Below are 27444 nucleotides of genomic sequence, written 5' to 3'. Positions count from 1 at the left end.
TACCAAAAACTCCAGGTTCAGCAATTTCTAGGTTAAATAAATCTTGAATGTTGTAGTGAAGATGAAAATGTAGTGAAGAATTTTAATTAGCTGGGACCGTAAGTCCTACAAACTACGAGGAAATAGCAAAACGACCATTCTGTAAGTCAAAAAGTTTGAACATCACTGCCCTTGGCCTGGAAAATAGTCTATGCGGCCTACACGAGTGTCGATAAATCGTTTGGTAGCCTTTATAAACAAAAAGGTTCCCCACCCCTGGTTTAGGTGGTCAAAAATCCGTTTTAAATCACTGGATAAATACGCGATTAATGTATCGATTCAGGAATCCGGCCCGCCAAGTACTTCATTTTCCCATATCAGGCCCGCCAACTGGAGAAGTTGCCCGCCCCTGATATAGAAGATAATTCAATGCAAGTGCCACAGCAACGCATGGGCAAACGAATGTCAAAACAGGTTTAGTAGGTAAAGCTTGTCAGTGTGTCGTGACTAGATACTTTATGTATGAAAACTCTGAACGGACCAGAAAGCTTAGACCCTTTCTCTTTACCCAAAGTGAGACTTTATTCTAATGATTATCAAATAAATATGGAGTTTTTTTAAAGGGAGTCGCAAGGTATATTTGGTTGCGAAAATTGCTCCCGGGATGAAACAGGTTGAAAACCACTGCATTAAAGCCAAGCATTTGGCACATTCTCCAGTTTGTGTTATCGCTGTGTACTGGTTTATAAACCGTTTACATTTTACCTAATCGTAGTCTTTCCAAAACACAAGCCAAGTTGTCTGCAAAGTGATCTACATTTTTTGAGTGTCTCTACCGCCCCCCGCCGGTTGTATTAATTCCTTCGCGACTAATAAATCAGTGTTGCCAGGTTGCGCTATTGTCGCCGAATTGGGCTACTTTTGACATCTAGTTGCGGGTTGCGGGTTTTGACCAGGCAACACTGCCTTGTCCTATACTCAACATAGGTTTTCTAAACCCACTTTGTGCAGTCAACCATAGCGCTTTTTCCAGTATTACACCAATTTAGGTTACCCTACGCAATTCCAAAGGATTGTTGCACAAAGTAACTGCATGAAAGCTGGTAGATTTGCTGCAAACCCCTCACAACCACGTTTAGCAATTAACAAACTTAAATCGGCCAGTGTGGGATTCGAACCGACAACTTTGCGAACATTTCAAAGCACTTAGAGACAGTTGAAAGCACAACAAATATTTTGCAGGATTTTTTCTCATGTTTTACGCAATCGAACTGGCATTTGAGGCGATCCTCCAACAGTCGGCACATTCTTTTGCCACAGGACCAGTGATAGCAGAACCTGAGGATGCAAAAGTATGTTTTTAATATCAAGTGGCAAGAGTCAAGTCAAATTTATTTGCATTGTCACTTTATCACATTGTCATTGTTACACATTTAAAAAAAAAACAGAAAAAAAAACTGGTTAGTTTAACAAAGTTACAACAAGAAGCCCTGCTCTGAAGGTATAAAGTTTATTCCTTTTGCTAACGAGAGCAAATAAAATCACAATCACCAAAGTCATGAGTCTTGTAAATTGCGAACTCATTAAACTTATCATTGTAGCAACTATTGTGTCAAACAAATTGATGTCGCATAACCATATCTACCATGTGTGAAATTTGAAATAAATGGCATTTATGCTAAAGTGCACAAACATATGATAGCAATACAGCATGCTTTGCATGGTTAGGTTCTGCTCAGATTCAAGTCTTGGCATCAGGGTATTCAGTCCCGAAAGATGGTAAAATGAATCATCATAGCTAAAACACTTTTGTTTGTGGCAATTGGTTTACTTTAACATATGGCACCAAAATTTGCTCAAGCCCCTAAAGTTGCTGTTATATTACTGTGTAACATAATTCTTTACAATACTATCTAACTGCACAATGAACCCCCCAAAAGCAGGTTGTAAAATGCAATAGATTTTAGATGTAACTTTACAGTTGGTAACCTGGATTTTAAAGAATGTATGCATAAAAATAACCAGCACAAAATATTAATGGTTTTGGGTAAGTTTAAGATTTTAATTTAGTAAAACCTAGTGAATTAAAATCAGTACATTTCATTCCAGCAGGTTTTACTGGGTTACACATGATGCGTTAAACTTCCTAAAATACATATTTAAGACTTTACCTTTCATTTCGCCCTTGACATTAACTATCACCCCGGCATTGTCCTCGAAATATACAAACTGCCCATTTTCCCGATGTATCGGCTTCAATTGTCGTATGATAACTGCAGGGTGAACTGTTAAACAAAAAAAGTACTTTATTAAAACCAAGATATCCTAAAACATTTGTGTATCTGCAACTTACTTTCAGCCACACAAACAATTTTTTAACCTTATCCAGAAATTATTTTGACCTAAGTATTAGAATTCATGGTATATATAGTAAGACAATCAAGTTTGTAGAGCTCTTCTGGCAAATGCATTTTTATTCCAATGTTTCGAAGTCCTATACAGGTCGCCTTCATCAGGCTAAATAACTAGTCGCATCCAGTGCTTACCCTCATAAAAGCGACCTGTATAGGACGTCCAAACGTCGGAATAAAAATACAGTTGCCAGAAAAGCTCTATAAACTTGATACTGTGCCTGGCAGCAATAGCTTATTTGTAGTAAGACAATGTAGGCGTGAACTTATGAAATAAAAATTCAGACTCATTTGAACCAACAGTTTTTGTTTAAACCCAAGTTACAAGAAAACAGAATAGTTAAACTTGCTTTTACCTATTTTCCTTAGTTCCGGTTTACCCTTTTTCACAGTTGCAAGTACGACATCACCAACGCATGCAGCCGGTAGACGATTTAAACGACCACGAATGCCATTGACAGCAATAATGTACAGATATTTTGCACCTGAAACAAGCACACTTTTACAAAACCTACTGTAACTCTATTCATACATTTGTAGCTGGGTCATAAGTCAGCTAGTTTACAAAATGTTCACAGGTGTCGACATGACAAAGAATGAGACAGAAAAATTCTAAAATCTCCAAATGCTTCGACTGGGTTAGTGCGTCTTTAATCTGCCTTCCTACAAATTTTTATTTCTATGGTGGACAGTAAATGCATATTTTACTAAATGTTTTGCACTACAATGAATCTACGGTCTGTTCCCTATGCTTAAGTCTCATAAACTGATATTTTTGCACAATTTGCATGTTTTTAATAACAACTTTTTTGGCATATAATCCCTTAACACAGTGGTTCTTAACCTTTTTGGTGTGGTTTCCCACTAAAGTAAATCACCAAGTCCGAATTTCCCACTCTGTTATTTTATAATCATGTTTTGTGTCCAACAAAAAATGATTCTTTAATCAAAATAATTTTGTGAAGCGATTTGGTCGGCACCTTAAAGGTATACTGAAATCTTATTTAGTGATTTCGTGGGTAAGTAAAATTGTGTGGGATTTTGAAAAATCTCATGTGCTTGCAACAGTCATTTATCGCACCACAATCAACAGACCAAATGCATTTATTCGCAAACAATAACAAAGTCATTGATGCTTTTAGTAATGTCTGTGACGTAACAAACGATTTTTGGATTTTTATGCGCCTTGTAAAACTAGGTGAAGTTAATCTTACATGTTGTTGCGGAAAATATTGTATTAAATTAACTTTCAATGGTTGATTTCAACCCACGGGCCCGAGTTTGGTGACTTCTGACTCACATAATTTCCCTCTAAAAACATTAAATTTCCCACTAGTGGGAAATTTCCCACCGGTTAAGAACCACTGAACTAATCAGATTTACTTCCTTGGATATTCGAGTAAAACTTAAAACAATTTCCCACTTCCAGACCAGAAAGAATTTCCCACTGCATGGATATTCAGTAATTTCCCACTGGTGGGAAATTTCCCAGCGGTTAAGAACCAGTGGAGTACACATGGAACAACAAACCCAACTTCAAATTACCCACTTGAAATCCTCAAATTCCCCACTAGTGGGTAATTACCCACCGGTTAAGAACCACTGCCTTAACAGATCTAGCTGCTAAATTGTAATTTTTAAACTCATTTAAGGATAACAGTATGCAGAATAAGTATTTTCCCATAATTCAATAATAATAATGTCTGTTTAAAGTTTTTCAGCATGGAAAAGGTTTACCTAAAATCTTAGTTATTGTTTAAACATATTTTTTTCTTTTATTACTTGCCACTTGTTTATGATGTCACAATCAGGAGACAATGCTGGGCTGATTAAACAGCGAAACAACGTTTTCTACACACTTTGAGATAAAGTCCAACTTTTTCAAAAAATTTTATTGTTAACTAAAAATGCAAATACTTTACATACTTTTGTCAATACTTAAAATGTGTCATTTTCAAACCTCAAAACCAAAATTTCATAATAAATTTATACATCAACACTTTTTATTTTTGCTTTTTATTTTTACCTGTTTCATTTCATTTCTTTGCATTTTGCAAGACAACATTCGTTCATTCTGTTGGCAAAAGAATAAAGTTATTAAACGAGACAAGCCTAAATCATGTTGTTTTTATACAATGCAAATTTTTTTTTCAAAAATAAATGGTGAAAAAATTAAATTTTTAAAAATTCAAATGTATTTTTTTAAGTAAAAGGGGGAAAATTCAACCCATTTTTCTTTACCAAACAGGTTTATATTCAGTGGTGGGATTCAGCCAGTTCGCACCGGTTCTATAGATCCGTCTCACGAAATTTTATGAGATCAGCGAACTGGTTAGCATTACTGGTTACTGTCAATAGACTTTTTGTAACAGAACCGGCTGAAAAATATGACTATTGTGACAGAACAGGCTGAAAAATATGACTTTTGTAACAGAACAGGCTGAAAAATATGACTTTTGTAACAGAACCGGCCGAAACATATGACTTTTGTAACAGAACAGGCTGAAAAATATGACTTTTGTAACAGAACAGGCTGAAAAATATGACTTTTGTAACAGAACCGGCTGAAAAATATGACTTTTGTAACAGAACCGGCCGAAACATATGACTTTTGTAACAGAACAGGCTGAAAAATATGACTTTTGTAACAGAACAGGCTTAAAAATATGACTTTTGTAACAGAACCGGCCGAAACATATGACTTTTGTAACAGAACAGGCTGAAAAATATGACTTTTGTGATAGAAGATTGACAAATAATTTAGCTGGAACAGAACAGGTTTGGAAAAGCACTGCATTGCACAAAACAGTCTCTTTTAGTCTCATTTTGTGTGTTTACCTTTCATTTTGAATAACTTTGGTGTGACGAAGCCGTGATCGAGAGTGGTGATGAAGGTTGGGGAGCAGATGATGCAAGGTCGGAATGGGAACCAAATAATTTTCTACAAAACAAATATTTTGTTTACGCAAGTGACATTGGTTGGCCATTTTGATCCAAGTTCTGTTACTTTTATATAAGCTGTTGCTGCCAGGCATGATATCAAGTTTATAGAGCTCTCCTGGCAAATGTATTTTTATTCCGACGTTTCGACGTCCTATACAGGTCGTCTTCATCAGGGTAAATACCATTGAATGCGACTAGTACAGTGCACGATAAACAAAGGAAAAAAGAATTAAACGCAAGCACCTCACAACGCAAAAACGTCAGAATAAAAATTACATTTGCCAGAAGAGCTCCATAAACTCTGTCATTTATGCTATGTTTGATAATTTCAAGTAGACTACAAAAGCCAAACATATGCAAGGCAAATTTTTTTGCACTTTATTCAAAAGTTTTTCATTTTGTATGCTCCAAAGATTGACTGCTCAATATGCTGATCAGTTTGTAATTGAGGATTTTGAATCAAGTTTTTGTTCAACTGAGCATTTGTTCATATAAGGCTCAATTTACTTTCAATTTTTTTACTACATTATCTCAAAGTTTTACTTATTATATGCTCCATAAATTGGCCATTAGACATATTTTTTGGTACCTCTTTACAATAGAGCATTTATGTTCATAAAAAACTCAAATTTATTTATTTGCTAAGACAATAAATATATACCATATAACACTATTTGTTGACTGATTTTCATAAAAAAGTAAATTATCCTAACCGAAAATTACACATCTGTTATAATCAGTAATCGTTAACATATGATGCCTACTATTTGGGAGAAACAAACACTAAAAGTCACTTTAGCATTTTAACAAAGTTTTTCATATTACATGCAACACAGATTAGCTGTTTAATCCGTGGTTTTAATTCAAAAAAACAAAATCCATTTTTATTCATTTGTAAAGAAAGTCTTTTTGAAAGGTTTTTTTTGCTATTTTGTAGACTTTTTTTAAAGGTTTTTAACAATTTTGGAGTGTTTTGCTATTTTAAGGTTTTTTTTTTTTGAAAAAGTCTCTTTATAAATGTTTTTGCTGGTTAGGAGTCTTTTTTTAAGGTATTTTCTATTTTCAAGTCTTTTTGTAAATGTTTTGCTATTTTAGAGCACTTGTACATATAAGTGAGTTTTTTGCAGCATAGATTGGCCAAATTTCGAACTTGTATCAATATAATTGAGCTTTTTAGCTGAGACAACAACATAAAATGGCAGTGAAATGTGACTGAGGATTGCTACAGGGAGAGATTTGAGAAAATGTTTTTCGAAAAAGTTAGTTTTGCTCGATGTGTGGGATTCCTCTTCGCTTGCAATTGATTCATTGCTTGCATGCAGTACATGAGTATCTAAAAACACAAAATTGTGATAAACTAAGCAACAACATGACTATAATTTGAGGAAAAAAAAATTCATTGTATGAAACTGAGCCGATTGCACTGAAATTTTTAACAGCCAACAAGGAGCACCCTATCCACAGCTGTTTAAAATTTCAGCAGGTTAAGTCTTGTATTTCTGACCTCATTAACATGTGAACAAACGAACAAATATTTGGGGGTAAAGGGGTCAAAATGGATATATATATATATATATATATATATACAACTTCAAGTTACAAAATACTTTAAAATACGCTGCAATGTACCAATAAAAAAAGTATGAAACTCCAGAATCATCTGCTTTAGCAAGTAAAGCCGTTTTAAAAATTTCACGTTTTGGGGGACTGTGGGTAAACCGAGGAATCAAACGGGGTCAAAATTCACATGGACCATCTTTAGACCAATATCTATAATGTGTGTAAATTTGAAAAAGTTTGAACCATTCTTTCTTGACCAAAACGTGGGAACAAATCCGCGTTAGACGGAAAATAAGAAAAAAAATATAGATAACAACAATATGTGTCCCCTTCAGGGAAGGGGACCCATAATTCATTGTATGAAACTACTAATGGTTAGAAATAGAAAAAAATTACAGAGCATTTTGACACAACTTTGAAATATTTTATATAAATAAATCCAAATAAAACACAATTTACTTTTAACTGTAACTTTGCAGGAAAATAAAAATGATTGGTTGGATGAAACCACTAATAGCTGTAACACAGTGGTTCTCAACCTTTCGAGTTTGTGGACCAGTAAACTTTCTTAACAAATTTTGCGGGACCAGTGGACTTTCAAAATCAACCCAAAATGCAATTACGACAAAAACATGTAATTCAAAAGAAGTATAAAAAATTCAATCTTAAGAAAAGTTAGCTGCTGTCTGTTCGATATCATACGTGTTAAACACGGTTCTTTGAGATAAAAAAAAATAAAAAGAATAAATTGAGATATAAAATTGTAATATATTTGGCGGACCGCAAGGAAAGTTGACATGGACCGGCGGTTGAGAACCAATGCTGTAGAGCATTTATTCTCACATATTTTAAACTACCAAGCTGTTTTCAACAGTCAAAAACACAAAGTTTATAATTATGATAAAATCAACATGGACAGAACCAAAAAAAATGCAAGCAGACATAAATAAATCAGGTTAAAATACAATTTGTAAAACTTTTTTTATTTTTAATCATAAACATTACTGCCAAGGTAGTGGTGTATATAGAATACATCGTGTAGACGTTTCGACAATCTCTGTTGTCATCATCAGTACATGTTTTTTATTTTATTTTTTGCTTAAGATAAAAATACAGATGCAAAAAATGTTTTCCCGTCATTGTACTGTTGTGTTTGTCATAAAAACATCAAAGTAAATATTGTGTTGCTTGGGAGAAACACCTTTACGAGGTATTAAGTGATAAGTACATGGTTAAGTACACATAAGTAATAAAATGCTTGGTATAATATTGCATTGATAATAGCCATCATATTGGTGGGTGAAACGTTAGCAAAAATACAAGTTCTTATATTTAAAAACAACAACAAATGATTGAAATAACTTTACACCAGTTGGGTGACGATATACATCCTGGTGAATAAAATGTTTGTTCAGAGTTCCTCTTGTCAATTTAAACCAGGGGTGTGCAACATTTTTCGTCAGTGGGCCATGTGAACAATTTTTTATATCGAGCTATTTTTTAATTCAGTTTTTGTAGAAGTATTGTAACAAACTACATAGCTTGGCAGGCCGGATTGTGGCCTGTGGGCCGCCTGTTGCACATACCAGGTTTAGACCAAGCTAGTTTTTAATTCAGTTTTCATAGAACCACTTGTTTATACAATTGATGGGACGATACCAGATTTTAAAGCGAGTACCGATACAGAGTACCACATGTATATACCTTCGATACCGATTACTGAGTATGAGTACTTAAATATGGTGTTGTACTTAGTTGTAGTTAGTTTATCTGCCATGGCCAGGGTACATGCGTACACATATGTAGAAGCATGTAAAAAATGTAATCTCCACATGATACCAAAAAAATATAAGTAACGGGACAGAACTTTTTCACGAGTTGTGCTGTCTGAAGCAAATATTAACAAAAAGTTGCCCGTATTCTTATAGCCTTCGGTATCAGTTTTGGTAGAAGCACTGGTTTATACAGAGCTACTTTTCAATTTATTTTTCTTTAAGCATTGTAACCAATTGTAAAAATAATTGTAACTCACCTCCCCCTCCTGATGAACTGCTCATGTCCGTCGTTGATGACTCGTCATTTCCGCAGTCGATTTGCTGCATCAGCGTTTCAAGGTCAACATCATCTTCAGCTGAAAGAGAAAGGATTATTGTCAAACAATATACCTTCATTTTAGGCAAAAATTAAAAAAACAACTAACTAGACAGGGGACTTTCACTTATATGTTCTATACAGGGCTGGAATTGAAATTTTTTGTCAGCTGGTCTATCACAAAAGTCATATTTTTCAGCCGGTTCTGTTACAAAAGTCATATTTTTCAGCCGGTTCTGTTACAAAAGTCATATTTTTTAGCCGGTTCTATCAAAAAAGTCATATTTTTCAGCCGGTTCTGTTACAAAAGTCATATTTTTCAGCTGGTTCTGTTACAAAAGTCATATTTTTAGCCGGTTCTATCACAAAAGTCATATTTTTCAGCCGGTTCTGTCACAAAAGTCATATTTTTCAGCCGGTTCTGTTACAAAAGTCATATTTTTTAGTCGGTTCTATCACAAAAGTGACATTTTTCAGCCGTTTTTGTTACAAAAAGACCATTGACAGTAATCAGTAATGCTAACCGGTTTGCTGATCTCATAAAATTTCGTGAGACGGTTCTATAGAACCGGTGCGAACCGGCTGAAATCCATGAAAACATGAAAAGCAAGTTGACAGCTTTGCAGGACTTGGAACTAGCTGGGTGAATTACAAGGGTATGGAGGCTTATTTTTACATTGGCAACCATAAACAACAAATACCATGCGTAGTTTGTAGCTTCGAGTTATAATTTCATGAGTACATTTTGCAGGTACAAGTTTAGTTGTGTTTGGGATATTATACAATGTTGTGTTATTCCAGCTGAGTGGTGGCATTTTATCAGTATACTTACGATTATTCGTCAACCTAACGTTTCCAAATCTCTCAGGCGGTGCAGGAAAAACCAACATCGTATTGTTGTGTCTCTATCGCCCCCCGCTGGTCTTAATAACGTTTTCCAACCACTCTGAGTTTATTTTGCACGGTAAAATAAATCGTAGCAGGACAATACTAATTTACGGAAAACGGAAATGACGGAAACGAAAGAAACGACATACTAATTTACGGAAATAGGAAAAGACGGAAATGACGGAAATAATTCAAATCTAATTTACGGAAATAGGAAATCTTTTCAAAATGACGGAAATCGACAGAGAACATTCTCTATGCATTTCTTATGACGGAAATCGACAGAGATCATTCTCTATGTATTTCTGATGACGGAAATCGACATAGATCATTCTCTATGTATTTCTGATGACGGAAATCGACACTCAACATTCGCTATGTATTTCTTATGACGGAAATCGACATAGATCATCTCTTATGACGGAAATCGACATAGATCATTCTCTATGCATTTCTTATGACGGAAATCGACATAGATCATTCTCTATGCATTTCTTATGACGGAAATCGACAGAGATCATTTTTTATGTATTTCTTATGACGGAAATCGACAAGGATCATTCTCTATGCATTTCTTATGACGGAAATCGACACTCAACATTCTCTATGCATTTCTTATGACGGAAATCGACAGAGATTATTTCTTATGACGGAAATCGACACTCAACATTCTCTATGTATTTCTTATGACGGAAATCGACATAGATCATTTCTTATGACGGAAATCGACATAGATCATTCTCTATGCATTTCTTATGACGGAAATCGACAGAGATCATTCTTTATGTGTTTCTTATGACGGAAATCGACAGAGATCATTCTCTATACATTTCTTATGACGGAAATCGACACTCAACATTCTCTATGTGTTTCTTATGACGGAAATCGACATAGATCATTCTCTATGCATTTCTTATGACGGAAATCGACAGGGATCATTCTCTATGTATTTCTGATGACGGAAATCGACACTCAACATTCTCAATGTATTTCTTATGACGGAAATCGACATAGATCATTCTCTATACATTTCTTATGACGGAAATCGACACTCAACATTCTCAATGTATTTCTTATGACGGAAATCGACATAGATCATTCTCTATGCATTTCTTATGACGGAAATCGACAGAGATCATTCTCTATGCATTTCTTATGACGGAAATCTACAGAGATCATTCTATATGCGTTTCCTATGACGGAAATCGACATAGATCATTCTCTATGCATTTCTTATGACGGAAATCGACAAAGATCATTCTCTATGTGTTTTTCATGACGAAAATCGACACTCAACATTCTTTATACATTTCTTATGACGGAAATCGACAGAGATCATTCTCTATGTATTTCTGATGATGCCTGTTGACCGTCCTCGGGGCCGCAAACAGTGCCGAAATATACAATACAACGAATCGCAAAAACGAAAAACAACTAACGACGAGTTTGTTGGTGCTGCAGAACTCTGCGTGCAAACCGACAATTTTGTTAAAAACTTTACATTCTACCCAAATCTAACCGTTCATTTGGCATCTGATGAAATCATTTCAACTACGTAAAAAATTGTTCAGTCTTTCAACCAACCATTGTGATCTAAAACAATCGATTTCATATGATACGACGTTCTGTCTTGGAAATTTTCATGTTTCGATCCTCGTGGGCAGAAATGTTCACTTTGAAGGTGACACAATATTTCCGATTGCTTCCCTCATTCACGATCGGAAATTCATGAAGCACCACAAACAATCGGTTTAAACAAAATCCGAAATATTCCATTCATAACAGATCGTGAAAAGGGCTTGTCAAAATGTTAAAAAAAGCTCTCCAAAACTGACCAACATATTTTGTACAAATCACATACTGAAAGACGTGGAACGTTGGATCAGAAAACAAAACAGCAAAAACGACGATGTAAAGGTTTTAAAAGATGACGTGGAACGTTTGATTAATGCAAATAGTGAAGAAGATTATCGTGCTTTGTATGCCACGTTTTCTAGCAACTGGACCGAGGTGTTTAAAAAATACTACGACAAAAAGCTCAACAACGATCTCTTGCATCATGCCTGTAAGTTCATTACAGACAGGTTTTCTGCCTTCCAGGAAGGGGCAGTTACAAATAACATCAGTGAATCGATGAATAATGTCATAAAATCTATCACCGAACACAAAGAACTGCCTATAGATGCTATGATGCTTGTCTTTAAGCAAATGCAGGACTTTTACATGTACGAATTCACAAGAGGAAAGGCAGGTTTCGGAGAGTATCAGTTAAAAAACGGTTTCTCCATCTGTCACAGCCGCGTGATTCGCTGGGTTTGCCATCCATAACAACGATGTATCAAGGGTTGATTGGATTTTCGTCGGGAACGTCTTCATTCTCAGTTATAAACGCATTTAACGGAAATGTGAACAGCGTGAAGGTATTTTCATTACCTTCTGCCCCAGCACTGGGCGATGCTTTCACATAACGGCAGCCCACATGTCTTTTTAAATTCCTGAAGGGCAAATGAACGACACGGTAACTTATTCTTTATCAATGATGATGCGGAAATACAGAGGAAATGAAAAAAAATCCGGAAGAAAACGACCACGACTCAAGGATTACGATTACTCAGTTAATCCCGCACCCGACGCGGTAAATCCAATTGACCGTTCTAAGGTTATTTCTACATCAACGCCAAAAAAGAAAAGAAATATCATTGATGAGTATGACAACACATTTAATATATCAAGAGTATCTTCTATTCTTTCGGACCTTGACACCAGCGACGATTGTCTACAACAAACGGAACATGCCCCTCTACCAACGCCATACCTGTGGGAACAGGCAATTGTTGAAATCAAACTTCCGCAAGACAATTCCTCTAAGCATACATGGGAATGCTTAGATCAAAATAAATGCATTTGATCTGGTGATTGTGATGCAATATATGACTAATGCAAGCACATAAGATTTTTTTAAATTCCACACGATTTTACTTTCTCACCAAATCACCATTCAAACTAAATAAGATTGCAGTGTACCTTTAAGGTCCCGACAAAATCGCTTCACAAAAATCTTTCGATGAAAGAAATTTTATTTTGTTAATGTTGGACACAAAACATCATTATGAGAATAACAGAGAGGGAAATTCGAACTTGATTTACTTGAGTGGGAAACCACACCAAAAAGGTTAAGAACCACTGGCTTAGATGAACAAAATTGGTTGGATGACTTAACTATTGAGAGAGCTGTGAAGGCGATACATTCTGAAACAGAAGGTTATCTATTTGGTGACAGTTTTTTTGATCAATTCCTCGATTAAAAACGAGCATCAAATTATTGCAACATTCGCGTGCAATAACGATGCATTAAATTGCGACAGATTAATGTTTGCTGCAAATACTGGGATTCATTTGTATCTGATTGTGGTAGACTTCGAACAGCGGGCAATATTTTTATTAGATTCTTTGCCAACCTCATTGTCCCAAGTTAAAAATCATCTGGCGGCCACATTCAACATCGTCAAAGCATGCTTTGCAGTAGCGGATCAAACAACCGAAATTGATGATTGGCGTTCCTTGCGATGCACCGATGTCCCAATGCAATCAAATTCATTCGATTGTGGCATGCATGTGATCATAAACTGCTACTGCATTATAACTAAACTGCCAATACCTGTCCAAATTACTTCAGAAAATACCAGAAAATGGATAAAACAACTTATACTGAAAAACCCACCCACAACCACCGAACGACAACCCAGAGTCAGGTTGGATGAAGCAAAAAAAAATAAAAACAATTTTTGGAGAAGTCAAGATGATTTTTCTTTAACAATTGCCATCCAAGATTGTTCTTTCAATGAAGTAATTGGCGATATCTCTACGTCAAACCGATGGTCTGTTTGTGAGGCTGAAGATTGTGACGGCAACAAAACCGAAGAGCAACAAATTTTGTGCGTGACTTACCGAAAGTGGTTCCGTAAATCTTCTTTGCCTGGAAAAGTTGCATTTTCGGGAACATACTATTCATGCACAAAAAAAGTTGAGTGTCGATTTCCGTCATAAGAAATGCATAGAGAATGATCTTTGTCGATTTCCGTCATAAGAAATGCATAGAGAATGTTGAGTGTCGATTTCCGTCATAGGAAATGCATAGAGAATGATCTCTGTCGATTTCCGTCATAAGAAATGCATAGAGAAAGTTCTCTGTGGATTTCCGTCATAGGAAATGCATAGAGAATGATCTCTGTGGATTTCCGTCATAAGAAATGCATAGAGAAAGTTCTCTGTGGATTTCCGTCATAGGAAATGCATAGAGAATGATCTCTGTCAATTTCCGTCATAAGAAATACACAGAGAATGATCTCTGTCGATTTCCGTCATAAGAAATGCATAGAGAATGATCCCCGTCAATTTCCGTCATAAGAAATGCATAGAGAATGATCTATGTCGATTTCCGTCATAAGAAATGCATAGAGAATGTTGAGTGTCGATTTCCGTCATAAGAAATGCATAGAGAATGTTCTCTGTCGATTTCCGTCATAGGAAATGCATAGAGAATGATCTTTGTCGATTTCCGTCATAAGAAATGCATAGAGAATGATCTCTGTCGATTTCCGTCATAAGAAATGCATAGAGAATGTTCTCTGTGGATTTCCGCCATAGGAAATGCATAGAGAATGTTCTCTGTGGATTTCCGCCATAGGAAATGCATAGAGAATGATCTCTGTCGATTTCCGCCATAGGAAATGCATAGAGAATGATCTCTGTCGATTTCCGTCATAAGAAATGCATAGAGAATGTTCTCTGTGGATTTCCGCCATAGGAAATGCATAGAGAATGATCTCTGTCGATTTCCGCCATAGGAAATGCATAGAGAATGATCTCTGTCGATTTCCGTCATAAGAAATGCATAGAGAATGTTGAGTGTCGATTTCCGTCATAAGAAATACACAGAGAATGATCTCTGATCTCTGTCGATTTCCGTCATAAGAAATGCATAGAGAATGTTGAGTGTCGATTTCCGTCATAAGAAATACATAGAGAATGATCTCTGTCGATTTCCGTCATAAGAAATGCATAGAGAATGTTCTCTGTCGATTTCCGTCATAGGAAATGCATAGAGAATGATCTTTGTCGATTTCCGTCATAAGAAATGCATAGAGAATGATCTCTGTCGATTTCCGTGATAAGAAATGCATAGAGAATGATCTCTGTCGATTTCCGTCATAAGAAATGCATAGAGAATGTTCTCTGTCGATTTCCGTCATAAGAAATGCATAGAGAATGATCTCTGTCGATTTCCGTCATAAGAAATGCATAGAGAATGTTGAGTGTCGATTTCCGTCATAAGAAATACACAGAGAATGATCTCTGATCTCTGTCGATTTCCGTCATAAGAAATGCATAGAGAATGTTGAGTGTCGATTTCCGTCATAAGAATTACATAGAGAATGATCTCTGTCGATTTCCGTCATAAGAAATGCATAGAGAATGTTTTCTGTCGATTTCCGTCATATTGAAAAGATTTCCTATTTCCGTAAATTAGATTTGAATTATTTCCGTCATTTCCGTCTTTTCCTATTTCCGTAAATTAGTATGTCGTTTTTTTCGTTTCCGTCATTTCCGTTTTCCGTAAATTAGTATTGTCCATCGTAGCAACATAATTGCACTAAAATATTCACCGAGTCGGATTAAACGAACTCATCATGACTAAGCGCTGGTAACATTATGTGCATTCGGTTGTAAACTTGTCGTGGATTTATGGCTTGTTGTTGTATAGCCTACATAAGCATTAAGGCCTGTTTACTCTATTCGTAGCTTGCGCACTCAAACCTGCGTAAGTTTGTTTATTTCATTATTTCTGTCTGGTTTCGCGCTTGTTTGATTTCAGCACTCAAGTGTCGTAGAAATGAGCGAGCGATCGCCTACCGAGCGTTTTTCTGCGTATCAAGCTGCTTGAACCTGCGCAAACGGTTTGTGTTATCGCTGTGTACGGGTTTCTGATTTAAAAAAGTTGGTTCATTTGCCAAACATAAATGATGGCACGCTATTTGCCTTCAATTTAAGTATTTATTACATGGTTATAATTGGATGTTGTGTTTTGTTGTAGGCTATTTAAATATTGCAATTAATTGCATTTAAAATGTACTTTTACCCTAGCACAGTGGAGTACATGTTACAGAAACATGAAAATCAGATAAACATGCCACCAATCTATACAACAACATCCCAAACAATCCTGTATGATTACCAAAATGCAAAATCATGTTTTCTAACAAAATATGATGTAGGCTAATTTAGATTCATACAAAGCTTTTTCGATCTAAAATAGGTAACAATAAATTTAATGTGGTGATTTATGGTCATTGACAGTTGTTGTGAGCTAAAAAAGACTTTGTGTATATTATTTGGTAAACTTAGGTACGCACCGAAAATAGCAGTGTTAACGGAAGGAGTTGCAAGGTAAGGTTAGGTTAGGCGGCGCTAAGCATAGTGTAAACGGGCATTTAGTCACGTATAGATGGGCTCCATTTATTTGCCATTCGTAATTGCCCATTTCAATTTTGAACTTTTATATTAGTAAACCCCATCAGATTCTAATGCAGCGGTTCTCAAACTGGGGTCCGCGGTCCTTTCGGCGTCGTTGAGGCAATCTTGGGGACCGTGAAAAGGTTGAAGTGATTCTATAATTTTATTTGGCGTCAGTTGGTGCCACTGAATAAGTTTGAATCAAATTAAAATTAAGAGTCGACTGTCTCTATTGCTAAACATTAGCCCTTATTACATGACAACTAACAAAAATGTAATTGTTTGTGCACAATCGTAATGTTGTTTTTTTTGGTTTTCTAAAATACATATTCAAGCTAAAGGACCGCGAGCCCTCCGAACGGGGTCGTTTTGAAAAAATAATGAAAAAGTTTGAGCACCACTGCTCTAATAGGACATGGTGCGTTGGATTTGAACCACTAACCCCCACCGTTCAGTCGGTACATGTGTCTGATGGCCCGCTCTTTTATTTGATTGACAGCTTTCATGCAAAGGACTTCGTAATGAACTTGTCAAGCAGTTTGACCACTTACATCGTTTGCTTGGTCGTGCTTGTATGGTCGACAGTGCGAAATTCAAATCGTAAAAACAGTAATTTAAGTAAAATTTAGCAATTCCGTACGTTTACAGGTCCAGTATAAGGTCAGTAGGTCACATCATGTGGTTTTACTAGCGTGCGGTATAAACTCGTCAAACGATGAACTGTTTTTCGCCTAAGCTTCGTTAAAAAGGTCATTAACTGGTCGTTGTTACGTGGTTATAACATCCAAGAGGTTACTAAAGGTCAACGTTGAACTTACATATTTCGAAACACAGTTAATCATTTACGGCTTTATCACAACTAATTTCTCAGCTTTTGTGATATTTGGAGGTTTTAAAGCTGAATTTGCTATGACACCAACTTTGAGCATTAATATCATACTTTATTTTGGTTATAGCAAGACTACTTATTAAACGTAAATTAACTTAGCTGTGACTTTAACATTTTTATGTTTCTGAAAATGTGATAAAATGATCTTTTTTCATTCCATCTTAATAATTCCCATTTTTTGTGTGAGCAATGTTTATTTTACTGGAACTAAGGGAAATCTGCTTTGCACACAAGATTTGATTTATAGAAGAATTTATAAAACTGAAGAAAATGTTTAAGGAAAACGAATGACATAGCGGAATTATGTGTTTATGCCGATAGTAGTGAATGGTTGAATATATTAAACTTAGCTTAACTTGGGTGGTGTGTATCCCTAAAACTGAACATTTTATTAAGTTCAATCTGAACTACTGTAATTATCTAAACTGGTCTAAAATATTTCAATTCATTTTGTTTTCTTCCTGCAGCTTGTTCATTTTTATCATGAAATGTTGATGGATTTGGATGAAAACTTTCACAATCAGTAGATGATTTTCACACAAGGTATGTTTATTATATACTTTATTTCATCCATATTTATCATGTGTCGGTATGTCATGGAGTTTACACCCCTAGACCCCTAAAGATACCCTGTTAGTTCCACAAAATCGCACAATGTTTCAATACATATATTGAATGACCTATATTGAGTCACTCTACATCAAAATGTTCAGCACAACATCACCACAATCAGGTGAGTTTAAAATCTACAAATAGCAGCAGTTGTGGATAAGTCTACTGTTTTTATGTCATGCAAAAATTTTTGGTTATTAGCAACTCCACTTTGCCATGTTTTACTATTAATTGTGAAGCACAGAACTATGCCTACATTTGCAATGAACATAAATTGTATGTATCTGTTTAATACTCAGTAGGAACCTGGATGTGTTGTGCATAACAAGTCAGTCATCAATCCTCAGTGCAGTTTTGTTACCACTTGTCTATTCTGTATCTAAGTTTCACTGGTTTGAAGCAATTGCTTTCATGCAGAGGTCTTCGTAATGAACTTGCCAAGCAGTTTGACCCCTAATATCGTTTGGCTGAAGAAAAGATTACAAATTTAAAACGCTATGGTTGACTGCACGAAGCTCGTTATGAAACCCGCTAAAAGTTTGCAAAGTCGTGAATGTAACAAGCGATATGGTTGACTGCATGAAACGCAATGCCTCAAGTTTTTTGGAACTAAAACCACAGACTATATATAATGTGGTTAAAACCATTGTTGTCCTTACATATATAAGGTTGTTCATTAATACAGCAATAAACTTTGCTGAGCAAACAAGTATCAAGTAATTTTTGTCAGCCTCAAGCAAAATGGTATTTGATTTGTTAATTGTAGCAAAATTCAGAAGTGAAAGTATTAAAATAATTGTTTTCATGTCCACTTAATAACTGACAATTTTTGTGTGAACAATAATTATTTTACAGAAACTGAGGGAAATCTGCTTTGCACACAAGATTTGATTCTATCTAAGAGTTCTATCTAAACTTTGTGTAATTTACTAAACTGGTCTAACATTTCTTCAATTCCTGCAGCTTGTTCGATTTTCCATAAAATGTTGATGGATTTGGATAAAGATTTTCATGGATAGTAGATGATTTTCACACAAGGTATGTTTATTATATACTTTATTTCATCCATATTTATTATGTGTTGGTATGCAACAAATTTGTCGTTCAACTGGTGTTATGCTAAACAAAATACTAGTTGTTGTATTCAAGAACTTGTAGTCGCTGACGTTTCGCCCACCATAATGGTAGGGCTTCTTCAGAGCAATGAACGAATAATACAGTGGGCACAGAGACGAAAATGTATGGAAACAGCGAGATGCGATGCACAATAATTACATTAGGACAAAGGCTTTGTTGGTATGTCATCAGTTTAGTTTACCCCATTGACCCTGTTACTCCAACAGAATAAAATCTTTGATTGCATATATTAAATGACCAGTTAGCTGTGAAATGTACACAGGTAGAAGACTGGCTGTCACTCTACATCAAAATGTTCAGCACAACATCACCACAATCAGGTGAGTTTAAAATCTACAAAAAGTGGCAGTTGTGGATAAGTCTTAGAATTACACCAGTTGAATGACAAATTTGTTAAATCTACTGCTCTTTTGTTGGGGAGAATTCTGTTATTGGCAACTCCACTTTGCCATGTTTTAACTACAAATATCTGGAACATGCAAATAGCTCTAATATTGACATATGGTAGACTACTGTTTATGCATCTGTATGCGCTATGCAACAAAACACAATGACATTATAACCAGTCAGTCATCAAGCAGTAAGCCTTAGAGCTGTTTAGTTACCACTTGTTTTGTTGTGTAGTAAAACAAAAACATAATTGCGTTTAGTTCCCATATTGTTTAATGGATTGGATTTCTTAGAAACAAGTCTTTACTTTTGCAGTGAAGCAATTCAAATAAGTTTTAATTGAACTTATTACATCAATTCAAAAAGCTGTTTTGTTAAATAATGTTCAGGACTGGCAGCTTTTTTTACCAAAATATGTATTTTTTTTGCTGTTTGTTTCACAGTAATCTAATGAAATGAATTTTCTCGTTTGTAGAAATCAGAATTTGAACAAACGGAATATTTTTACAACATAACAATTAACAGGACTGAAAAATTTCATTCCAACAAGTATAAGATCACATGGTGGAAATATCCACAGAGCTTTGTCTGAATTAAACACAGGTGCATTTAAAATTTAAACCATTTATGTGTTATTGAATCTTATTATGGGTCCCCTTCTCTGAAGGGAGCGCATCTTGATTTCACTCAGTTTTTTTCTTTGTTCCACCAAAGTTTGTTCATGCACTTTTGTCATGAAATCTTTGGTGAATTTGGATGAAACTTTCACAGATGGTAGATATAGTGATGCAGATGTGTCGTCTGCTTCGTTTGAGTTGATAACCCCGGTATTTACCCCGCTAGACCCCAAAGTGTAAATAGTTTCTGTATGTTGATGCACACCACAAACAGAAGATTTACAGGCACAGATACAGATCCGGATAATCTCTTTGAAGTGAGAACAAACAAACGAAAAAATAGCTCAAGTACATCTCAGAAGAAACCAAAGGAGAAGAACAAGAAGAACTCAAGAAACTCAAGAAGATCTTCCAAGAACTCCTAAACTATGGCAGTTGATTTGTGTTGTAGAATACTCTCTTTTAATACAAACGGACTTGCAAATAAATTAGATTATGTATCACACTTAATTAAACAAGATGATTCAGAATTTATTTTAGTACAAGAAATACACAAAATAAATCAAACAATTTTTGAAAATTGGATTAAAAGGAACCATCTGATACCCTTTTTTAACGCGCATTGGGATAACTCTTATTTGAAAAATCAATTCGATGGAACTTTATTTTTGGTTAAAGAAAATTTTGGAAAAGACATTAACTTTGAACATGAAATTATTACAGAAAACAAAATACAAAGGTTATCTTTTGAATATTGCCAAACACAATTCACATTAATTAACTTATACTTACCTTCCGGAAACTCAGCCAATACTCTTAATTCTCGATGTGACTTAATTTCCATCCTACACGATACTTTTATAAAACATACAAACACCTGTCAAGTAATTGCAGGAGATTTTAATTTTTTAGAAGCGCAAGCAGATACCATAAATAAAAAACATCAATTCCAAAGCGATACACACACCTGGCTCCAAAGCGTAAAAATATGTAACCTTGTAGACTGTTACCGATACTTTCATCCCTCTGATAAATTTTACACCAGAATTAACAAAAACTCTGCATCGCGTCTAGACCGTATGTATTGTAGTATAAATTTTCTAAACAAACTTAATAAGTTTAAACACAAACACATCACCTTTTCAGATCACAATTATGCACCTAAAGCCACGTTTGATTTTAATATAAGCAAACGTTGGGGAAAAGGCACATGGAAGTTAAACACTACCCTTTTAAATAACCAAAAATACATATCTCTCATGCAAAACCTAATCGCTGAAATCCAAAATGACAAGGACAATTTTAAAACAGCTGTAGAATACTGGGAATATTTTAAGAAAAAAGTTAAAAAGGAGTCCATTACTTCTGCCATACAAAACAAGAAAGATAACTCAAAACAAAACCAAGACAATCAGCAAGAGTTAGAACAACTTATGACTCACATGAATTCAGACAACCTTGAAGCAAATTTTCGGTTTGTAGAATTAAAAAATAAAATTAAAGCTCAAAGAGAACTAGAAATAAAAGGTGCAAAAATTAGGGCTAGAATAAAAGACTATGCGGACGAAGAAAAACCAGACAAAATCTTCTTCCATTTAGAAACAGTCAAACAAGAAACCGCTAGCATACGGGCTTTAAACATCAATAATAAAATAGAAACTGATCACACAAAAATCATAAACGAAGTATACAACTTCTACTCAAATTTATGGGAGATAAAGGGCAAAACAAGCGAACATGCACAGAACTTTTTTTTATCCAAAGTCAACGTAGATCCTTTAAATAATCAATCTTTTTTAGATCCAGAACCCTTAATAACCCTTAAAGAAGTACACACATCACTTACATCTATGAGCTTTAATTCATCTCCGGGGGAGGACGGCCTCCCCGCGGAATTTTATGTCAAGTTTTGGCCACTAATTAAACATGATTTTTTTAAATTAATACACAACATTTACATACAAAATGAACTACCTCCATCTCTAAAAACAGCCATAATAAAACTAATACCAAAAAAACGCGACAAAACTTTGATCAAAAACTGGAGACCGATTTCGCTTCTCAATTGTGACTATACAATCATAAGTAAAACAATAGCAAATCGACTGCAAACAGAACTTAACCACAAAATCTCAATAGAACAAAAATGCGGACTTCAGCACCGTTACATACAACACATACACTATAACATTAAAGCAGCTATAGAATACTCGAAACAAAAAGCATCACCTTTAGCACTGGTACTTATCGATATCGAAAAGGCATTTGACACAGTAAATCATCAATTCATGTTCAAAGTACTAGAAAAACTCCAAATTGATAACTATTTAATAAATTGGACCAAAATTCTATATAAAAATATTACCAGTGCAATAAACGTTAACGGAAAGCTGACTGAGAAAATAAATATACTAAGAGGTGTTCGGCAAGGTTGCGGCCTGTCGATGTTGTTGTATGTTGCTATAACTGAGACACTCATCGCATGCACAAAACAGAACACAAAAATAAACGGAATTAAAATAGGGCCGACCGAAACAAAACTCCAACAATACGCAGATTACACTTCTTTCATCATTACAAACACTTGCTCGCTAAACGAAATCTTTACACAGATGAACTTATACACAACAGCCAGCGGACAAAAAATAAATAAAGAAAAAACCGAAATTATAGCATTCTCCCAAAACCTTAAAACTGAAATAAACCAAATCTATCCAGATTTTTTGAAAAGCGAAGTAAAAATACTCGGGATTACATGCACTACACAAAGCTGGGCTATACATAAAAACTGGAAACTTTTTATAAGCCACGCCAAAAACATTACACAGCGTTTTACAAACAGAAACTTAACTTTACCTGGTAAAACAACGATAATAAACACACTTATAATTCCAAAAATACTATTCTTAGCACGTGCTTTCCCGCCACTAAAGAAACATATTAAAGACCTAAATTACATCTTATTTCAATTTTTCTGGGCACCAAATAAAATAGAACAACTCAATCGTAAAAAACTAATCGCACAATTCGAAAACGGAGGTTTAAAAATGCCCGACATACAAACAAAAATAGACGCCACACAACTGGAAAAATTAAGAGATTTAATAAACACTGAACAGCTAAATGAACTATGGTTAAATTGGGCAACCTATAACCTTGGCTTCAAATTACAAAGAATTAAACCAAGCCTCATAGACAACTCCAAACCAACCGCGTGGAAAACAAACCAAGAATGGCAAAATATCTACCAATTATACAACACCCTAACAGATACAAACGATGATTTCAATTGGAAAAAAGCTAAACTACGCCATTTTTACTTTGAACTCTTAAAACAAATCGAAATACCAACAAAACCAGCCGCTTTCCCCGAATTCAATTGGAAGAAAGCACTTTTCCGTCAAAAAGGCATTAAAAAGTTCTTCAATAATCATGATAGACAACACACATATCTTACGATACAAAAAGCCTATAAATGGGGTGATTTTTATCAACAAAAACAAATGTACACCTTAAACAACGGACGCGCTCGATTAACATTTTGTAAATTCTGTCGCTTAAACGAAGACAACATTGATCATCTTTTAACAAACTGCGAAATATCGACATCTATTTTGGATAAGTTAAAATTAACTCTACTTGAAAAACATAACTTTGATTTCAACCCAACTGCTCTCTTAACAGTGTACAACATCTTCGATGTAGAAACTCCACTCATCACAGTAAAAACAACTGCGATATGGCGTTCAAAAGTCATTGAACAAAAAACTAAACTCGATCGAATGAATCAATACTTGGAACATCAAACACAATTTGTTAATAAAACAACCGCGCAAATTTACGACAATCTAATTGGACAAATCAAACACTTTCAAGCTTTATACGGCGAAGAAACCATACAAAACTACTTTAATTTTAACATACACAATACTTAGTTATAGCAACTTTTCGTTATACTCCTAAATGCTCCAATACGAACTGTATCAATTAAAATAATCTGCATGTATAAAATTGTGAATGTAACAATGCGTTAACCTTTAAGTAAATTACTCGAGCATGCACCTGTGATTTTGTGTTTATTATCGACTTTGTTTGATTGTACTTTCTGTTCGTGCAACGGAAAATTTCGTTATCGATCATTTTTCGTACCCTTCCGATTTTGCGTTTCGCGTTTTAGGAAAGGAGACGACAATAACTACCGCCGATGTACGGTCGGTCGTCACTTGTTAAGGCGGGGTGGGGCCTCTACAATAGAGAAAAAAAAAGGCCTTTCATTGGGTCATTGTGATTTCATATTTTATAATTTTGGGTGTTGAACCCCATTAGTTACCCCACTAATCCCCTAAAATGGGAGAGTTTTTTAAACTGTGTCGGAATTGAATGAAATTTGGACAGCTTGTAGTATTTGTCATTTATAGGTGTCAATTGTTGTGTTTAACCCTGTGGACCCAATAGTTACCCCTCTAGCCCCCCAAAATAGGTCATTAATTGAATGAAATTTAGACAGCTTGTAGAGTGTGCTATTTATAAGTGTAGAATGTTGTGTTTTATCATTAACCCCACTAGCCTCCTACAATCGTGTGCAACTCGCCATTAATAAATGAGTTTCTACTTGCAGAAACAACAAGGGTTGTAAAAAACAGTGGGTGATATGGGACCCAATACAAAATAAGCAGAGGAATATATTAATGTTTTAAATTAGGTTATAGTGTATTTGTAAGGGCAATATGTGCTATGCCACCCTTCTAGTTTTCCAACAGTAAAATGACAAAACTATTACAACAGCAACTTTTACTGTACATTGCTTTTACACAAGCACTGTGAACTATTGATTGCTGTATTTATTTTAAGAGGGGTCACAACTTAGTATTTTGCAACAGATGTTTTTCTGTATTTTTGGTTAGTTAAGTGCAGGGTCATGCAACATACGGTCCCCGACAGTTATTTGTGTAGCCCACGCTTACTGCGTCAAGTAGTCAATTGTTTTATACTTTCACTGTTAAATCATAGGAAGTTGTTGTTTGGAATTTTTGACATTGCATTACAAGGTAAAATTTAGGCAAAGTTCTCTGGTTTAAAATTTTCCCTCGTGGACCCTTGAAAACAAACCAGGGACCGTTGAGAGGGGCAAACCGCAGGTTGGAAACCATTACAATAAATGAATTTTTATCAAAATGTATCAAATTGGCCCTTAGTATCATTATGCATGTAAATTGTGACCCATTGCGATAAGCAGTTACACGCCCCTGGTTTATTGCTATCCCTATTCATAGTGAGGTTAGTGGTTTAGATTCCAGGCATCTTCTTAGTGATCAATGTAACAGCCTTGATTTTCTATAGTTGATCACAATTAAACCCAAAAGTTGTGCAGCTGATTTCAATCCGGTGATTGTTTAAGTGCTATTATGTAGCTTTGCTTGCTATCCTTCACTGATGCTTGTGTCCTATTGTACTCATGACGATTTATACAGACTCTTAACTGTTACTAAACCTAAATATTTGTGTGCGTATTGTTGCAAAACTTGTTCTTAATTACAAAGTTGTTATTTGTTCGACAAAAGGCAAAATTAGTTTCTATGCTGTTTTAAATGTAACAATCATTCTTTCTACATTTAAAAATCATGCTAAACACCTGAAGTGCCTTGTTACTATGTTTGTAACTTTCTTAACTTAGCTATTGCCAAAATAATAATGCATACAAAAATACTCAGACATTATAAGTCTAATTTTCACATAATAAATTGACATATTAACATAACCTTATGTACATGACGAAAACGAGATCGAGTATAACAAGATTTAACAATGCGAAAACAGCAACAAATATTTGTGGGATATTTACTATTGTTTAAGTTTATGGTTGTTTCATTCTCTGATCTCAATCACTCTGTCGCTTTCTTGCTCTGCACCAGCTTTGTAAGTCACAGCTAAATCCGATGAGCGATTTGTAGCTGCTCGTAGAACGGACAATTTCTCCATCAGCCATTTCTTTGCCCTGACAAGTTGATCTTCTATTGCTTTGGAGTAAAGCAAGGGATTAAGAGCGCTGTTGATTGGCAGCAACAGACAAGCACTCAACACATAAGCATCTGGTGGCATCTTGATTCCTCCAATACTCAAATATCCCATGACACAAATTGGAATCCAGCAACAGAAGTCGGTCAAAATTAACCTTGAGATTCTCTTTTGCATCTTGGAGCTGACATCATTGCTTCTGGAGCCTTTCATGCGGTTGCTTTGTTTGTAGATGAGAACATATGCAACAACCATGTAGATGAACATAAGGAAGTTGATTGTGATGAGGAAAGTTGAATATTCCCAAGCAAATTCACTGGTTGTGGCAAACAAACGTGGCATACATACACTTGTTTCTCCATAATATCCAAACTCTCCTTTGATTGGGTTGCGAGAAAAGGTATCCTTGATAGTTTTTTTCACATCGTTCCAACTTTCTGGTTCTACACCTGTAATTCTTTGTGCAAGAAGTGACATGTCTTCCCTGGAAACAAAATCATTTCCGAAAATGTTGTTTGGAAACCAAACATCAGTTGTATAATATTCCGAAGTGACTTTTAGTAACGGAATAGTTGCCAAAACAACAGCCGAAATCCAGCAAAACAATTCAGCAAGTAAAATTCTAAAAACACCCACACTTCGAATTGTAAATGGTTTAAAAGCTGATATTAGACGAAAGGTTGTCATGGCTGTCATTGTAATCGCTGATGCCTCTGAAGAAATAATTGCAAGTGCTCCAAGTCCTGAACACAAACTACTTGACCTCCACTCCTTATCAAATAAACAGTATTTGCCAGAAAATTGAGCTCCTTGCACTATTACTACCAGCAGATAAATTCCCATGAGAAAATCTGAGCAACAGAGGTTTAGAATAAAAGCACTAGTAATAATAAAAACGTTTTTGTTTTTGTCTACATTCCATAAAGAGTGAGCAGTTGCAACAAACACAAACAAATTTCCCCCCAAAGCTAACACAGCTGTTATCCAGAAAATTGCGCGGTATATTGGATTAGCAATCATTTCGTTGACATCTGCAAATGCGTCACCAACCAAGTTCACACATTCATCACTTCCATCTGAACAATCGCGAATTCCATTCTGCACCAGTTTCCATTCAACCGACAAAGGTTGTTTATTTGTGCAATAAAATCTATTTTTTTCACAACGGCATTTGCTTTCATCAGATTCATTGTCGCAATCGATAATTCCGTCACAAACAGTTTTTCTGTGAATGGAAATCCCATCTTTGCTTTTGCAATAAAACTGGGTTTTGTTACAAAGTTCAGGAAATTCATCTGAGCCGTCATCACAATCCAATTTTCCGTCGCACACCTGAGTGTTTTTTATGTTAATCTTTCTTTTTGAGAAACAATAAAACATATTTGGACAATTCACTTCA

The 27444-nt window shown here is 35.2% G+C and overlaps 2 protein-coding genes and 1 long non-coding RNA gene across 4 annotated transcripts in view; 1 reads left to right on the top strand and 2 right to left on the bottom strand.

Annotated features, from left to right (window-relative positions):
- Nucleotides 1-27444, top strand: part of LOC145220280 (uncharacterized) — a 100348-nt gene that overhangs the window by 35192 nt on the left and 37712 nt on the right. Inside the window, exons 12-13 of one of the 2 annotated variants that reach the window (XR_013858068.1) lie at nucleotides 19286-19343; nucleotides 19889-20016. This is a non-coding gene — a long non-coding RNA (uncharacterized LOC145220280). The remainder of the gene's footprint in view (nucleotides 1-19285; nucleotides 19344-19888; nucleotides 20017-27444) is intronic. The other variant, XR_013858067.1, reaches the window with a different exon arrangement.
- LOC145218131 (uncharacterized) lies at nucleotides 1214-9267 on the bottom strand. Its single transcript, XM_080085529.1, has 5 exons — nucleotides 8926-9267; nucleotides 6440-6666; nucleotides 2747-2912; nucleotides 2151-2264; nucleotides 1214-1317 (listed from the first exon to the last, which is right to left on the bottom strand). The coding sequence occupies exons 1-5, from the start codon at nucleotides 9062-9064 to the stop codon at nucleotides 1238-1240; spliced, it is 726 nt and encodes a 241-aa protein (XP_079941655.1). The 5' UTR covers nucleotides 9065-9267; the 3' UTR covers nucleotides 1214-1237.
- Nucleotides 25744-27439, bottom strand: LOC145220273 (G-protein coupled receptor GRL101-like). The gene has a single exon (XM_080087532.1). The coding sequence runs from the start codon at nucleotides 27423-27425 to the stop codon at nucleotides 25896-25898; it is 1530 nt and encodes a 509-aa protein (XP_079943658.1). The 5' UTR covers nucleotides 27426-27439; the 3' UTR covers nucleotides 25744-25895.

This window comes from Phallusia mammillata, chromosome 3, assembly GCF_965637545.1.
Source record: "Phallusia mammillata chromosome 3, kaPhaMamm4.hap1.1, whole genome shotgun sequence".
NCBI lineage: Eukaryota > Metazoa > Chordata > Ascidiacea > Phlebobranchia > Ascidiidae > Phallusia > Phallusia mammillata.
Note: the sequence above shows the minus strand (reverse complement) of the source record. Positions and strands in the feature narration are given on the sequence as shown.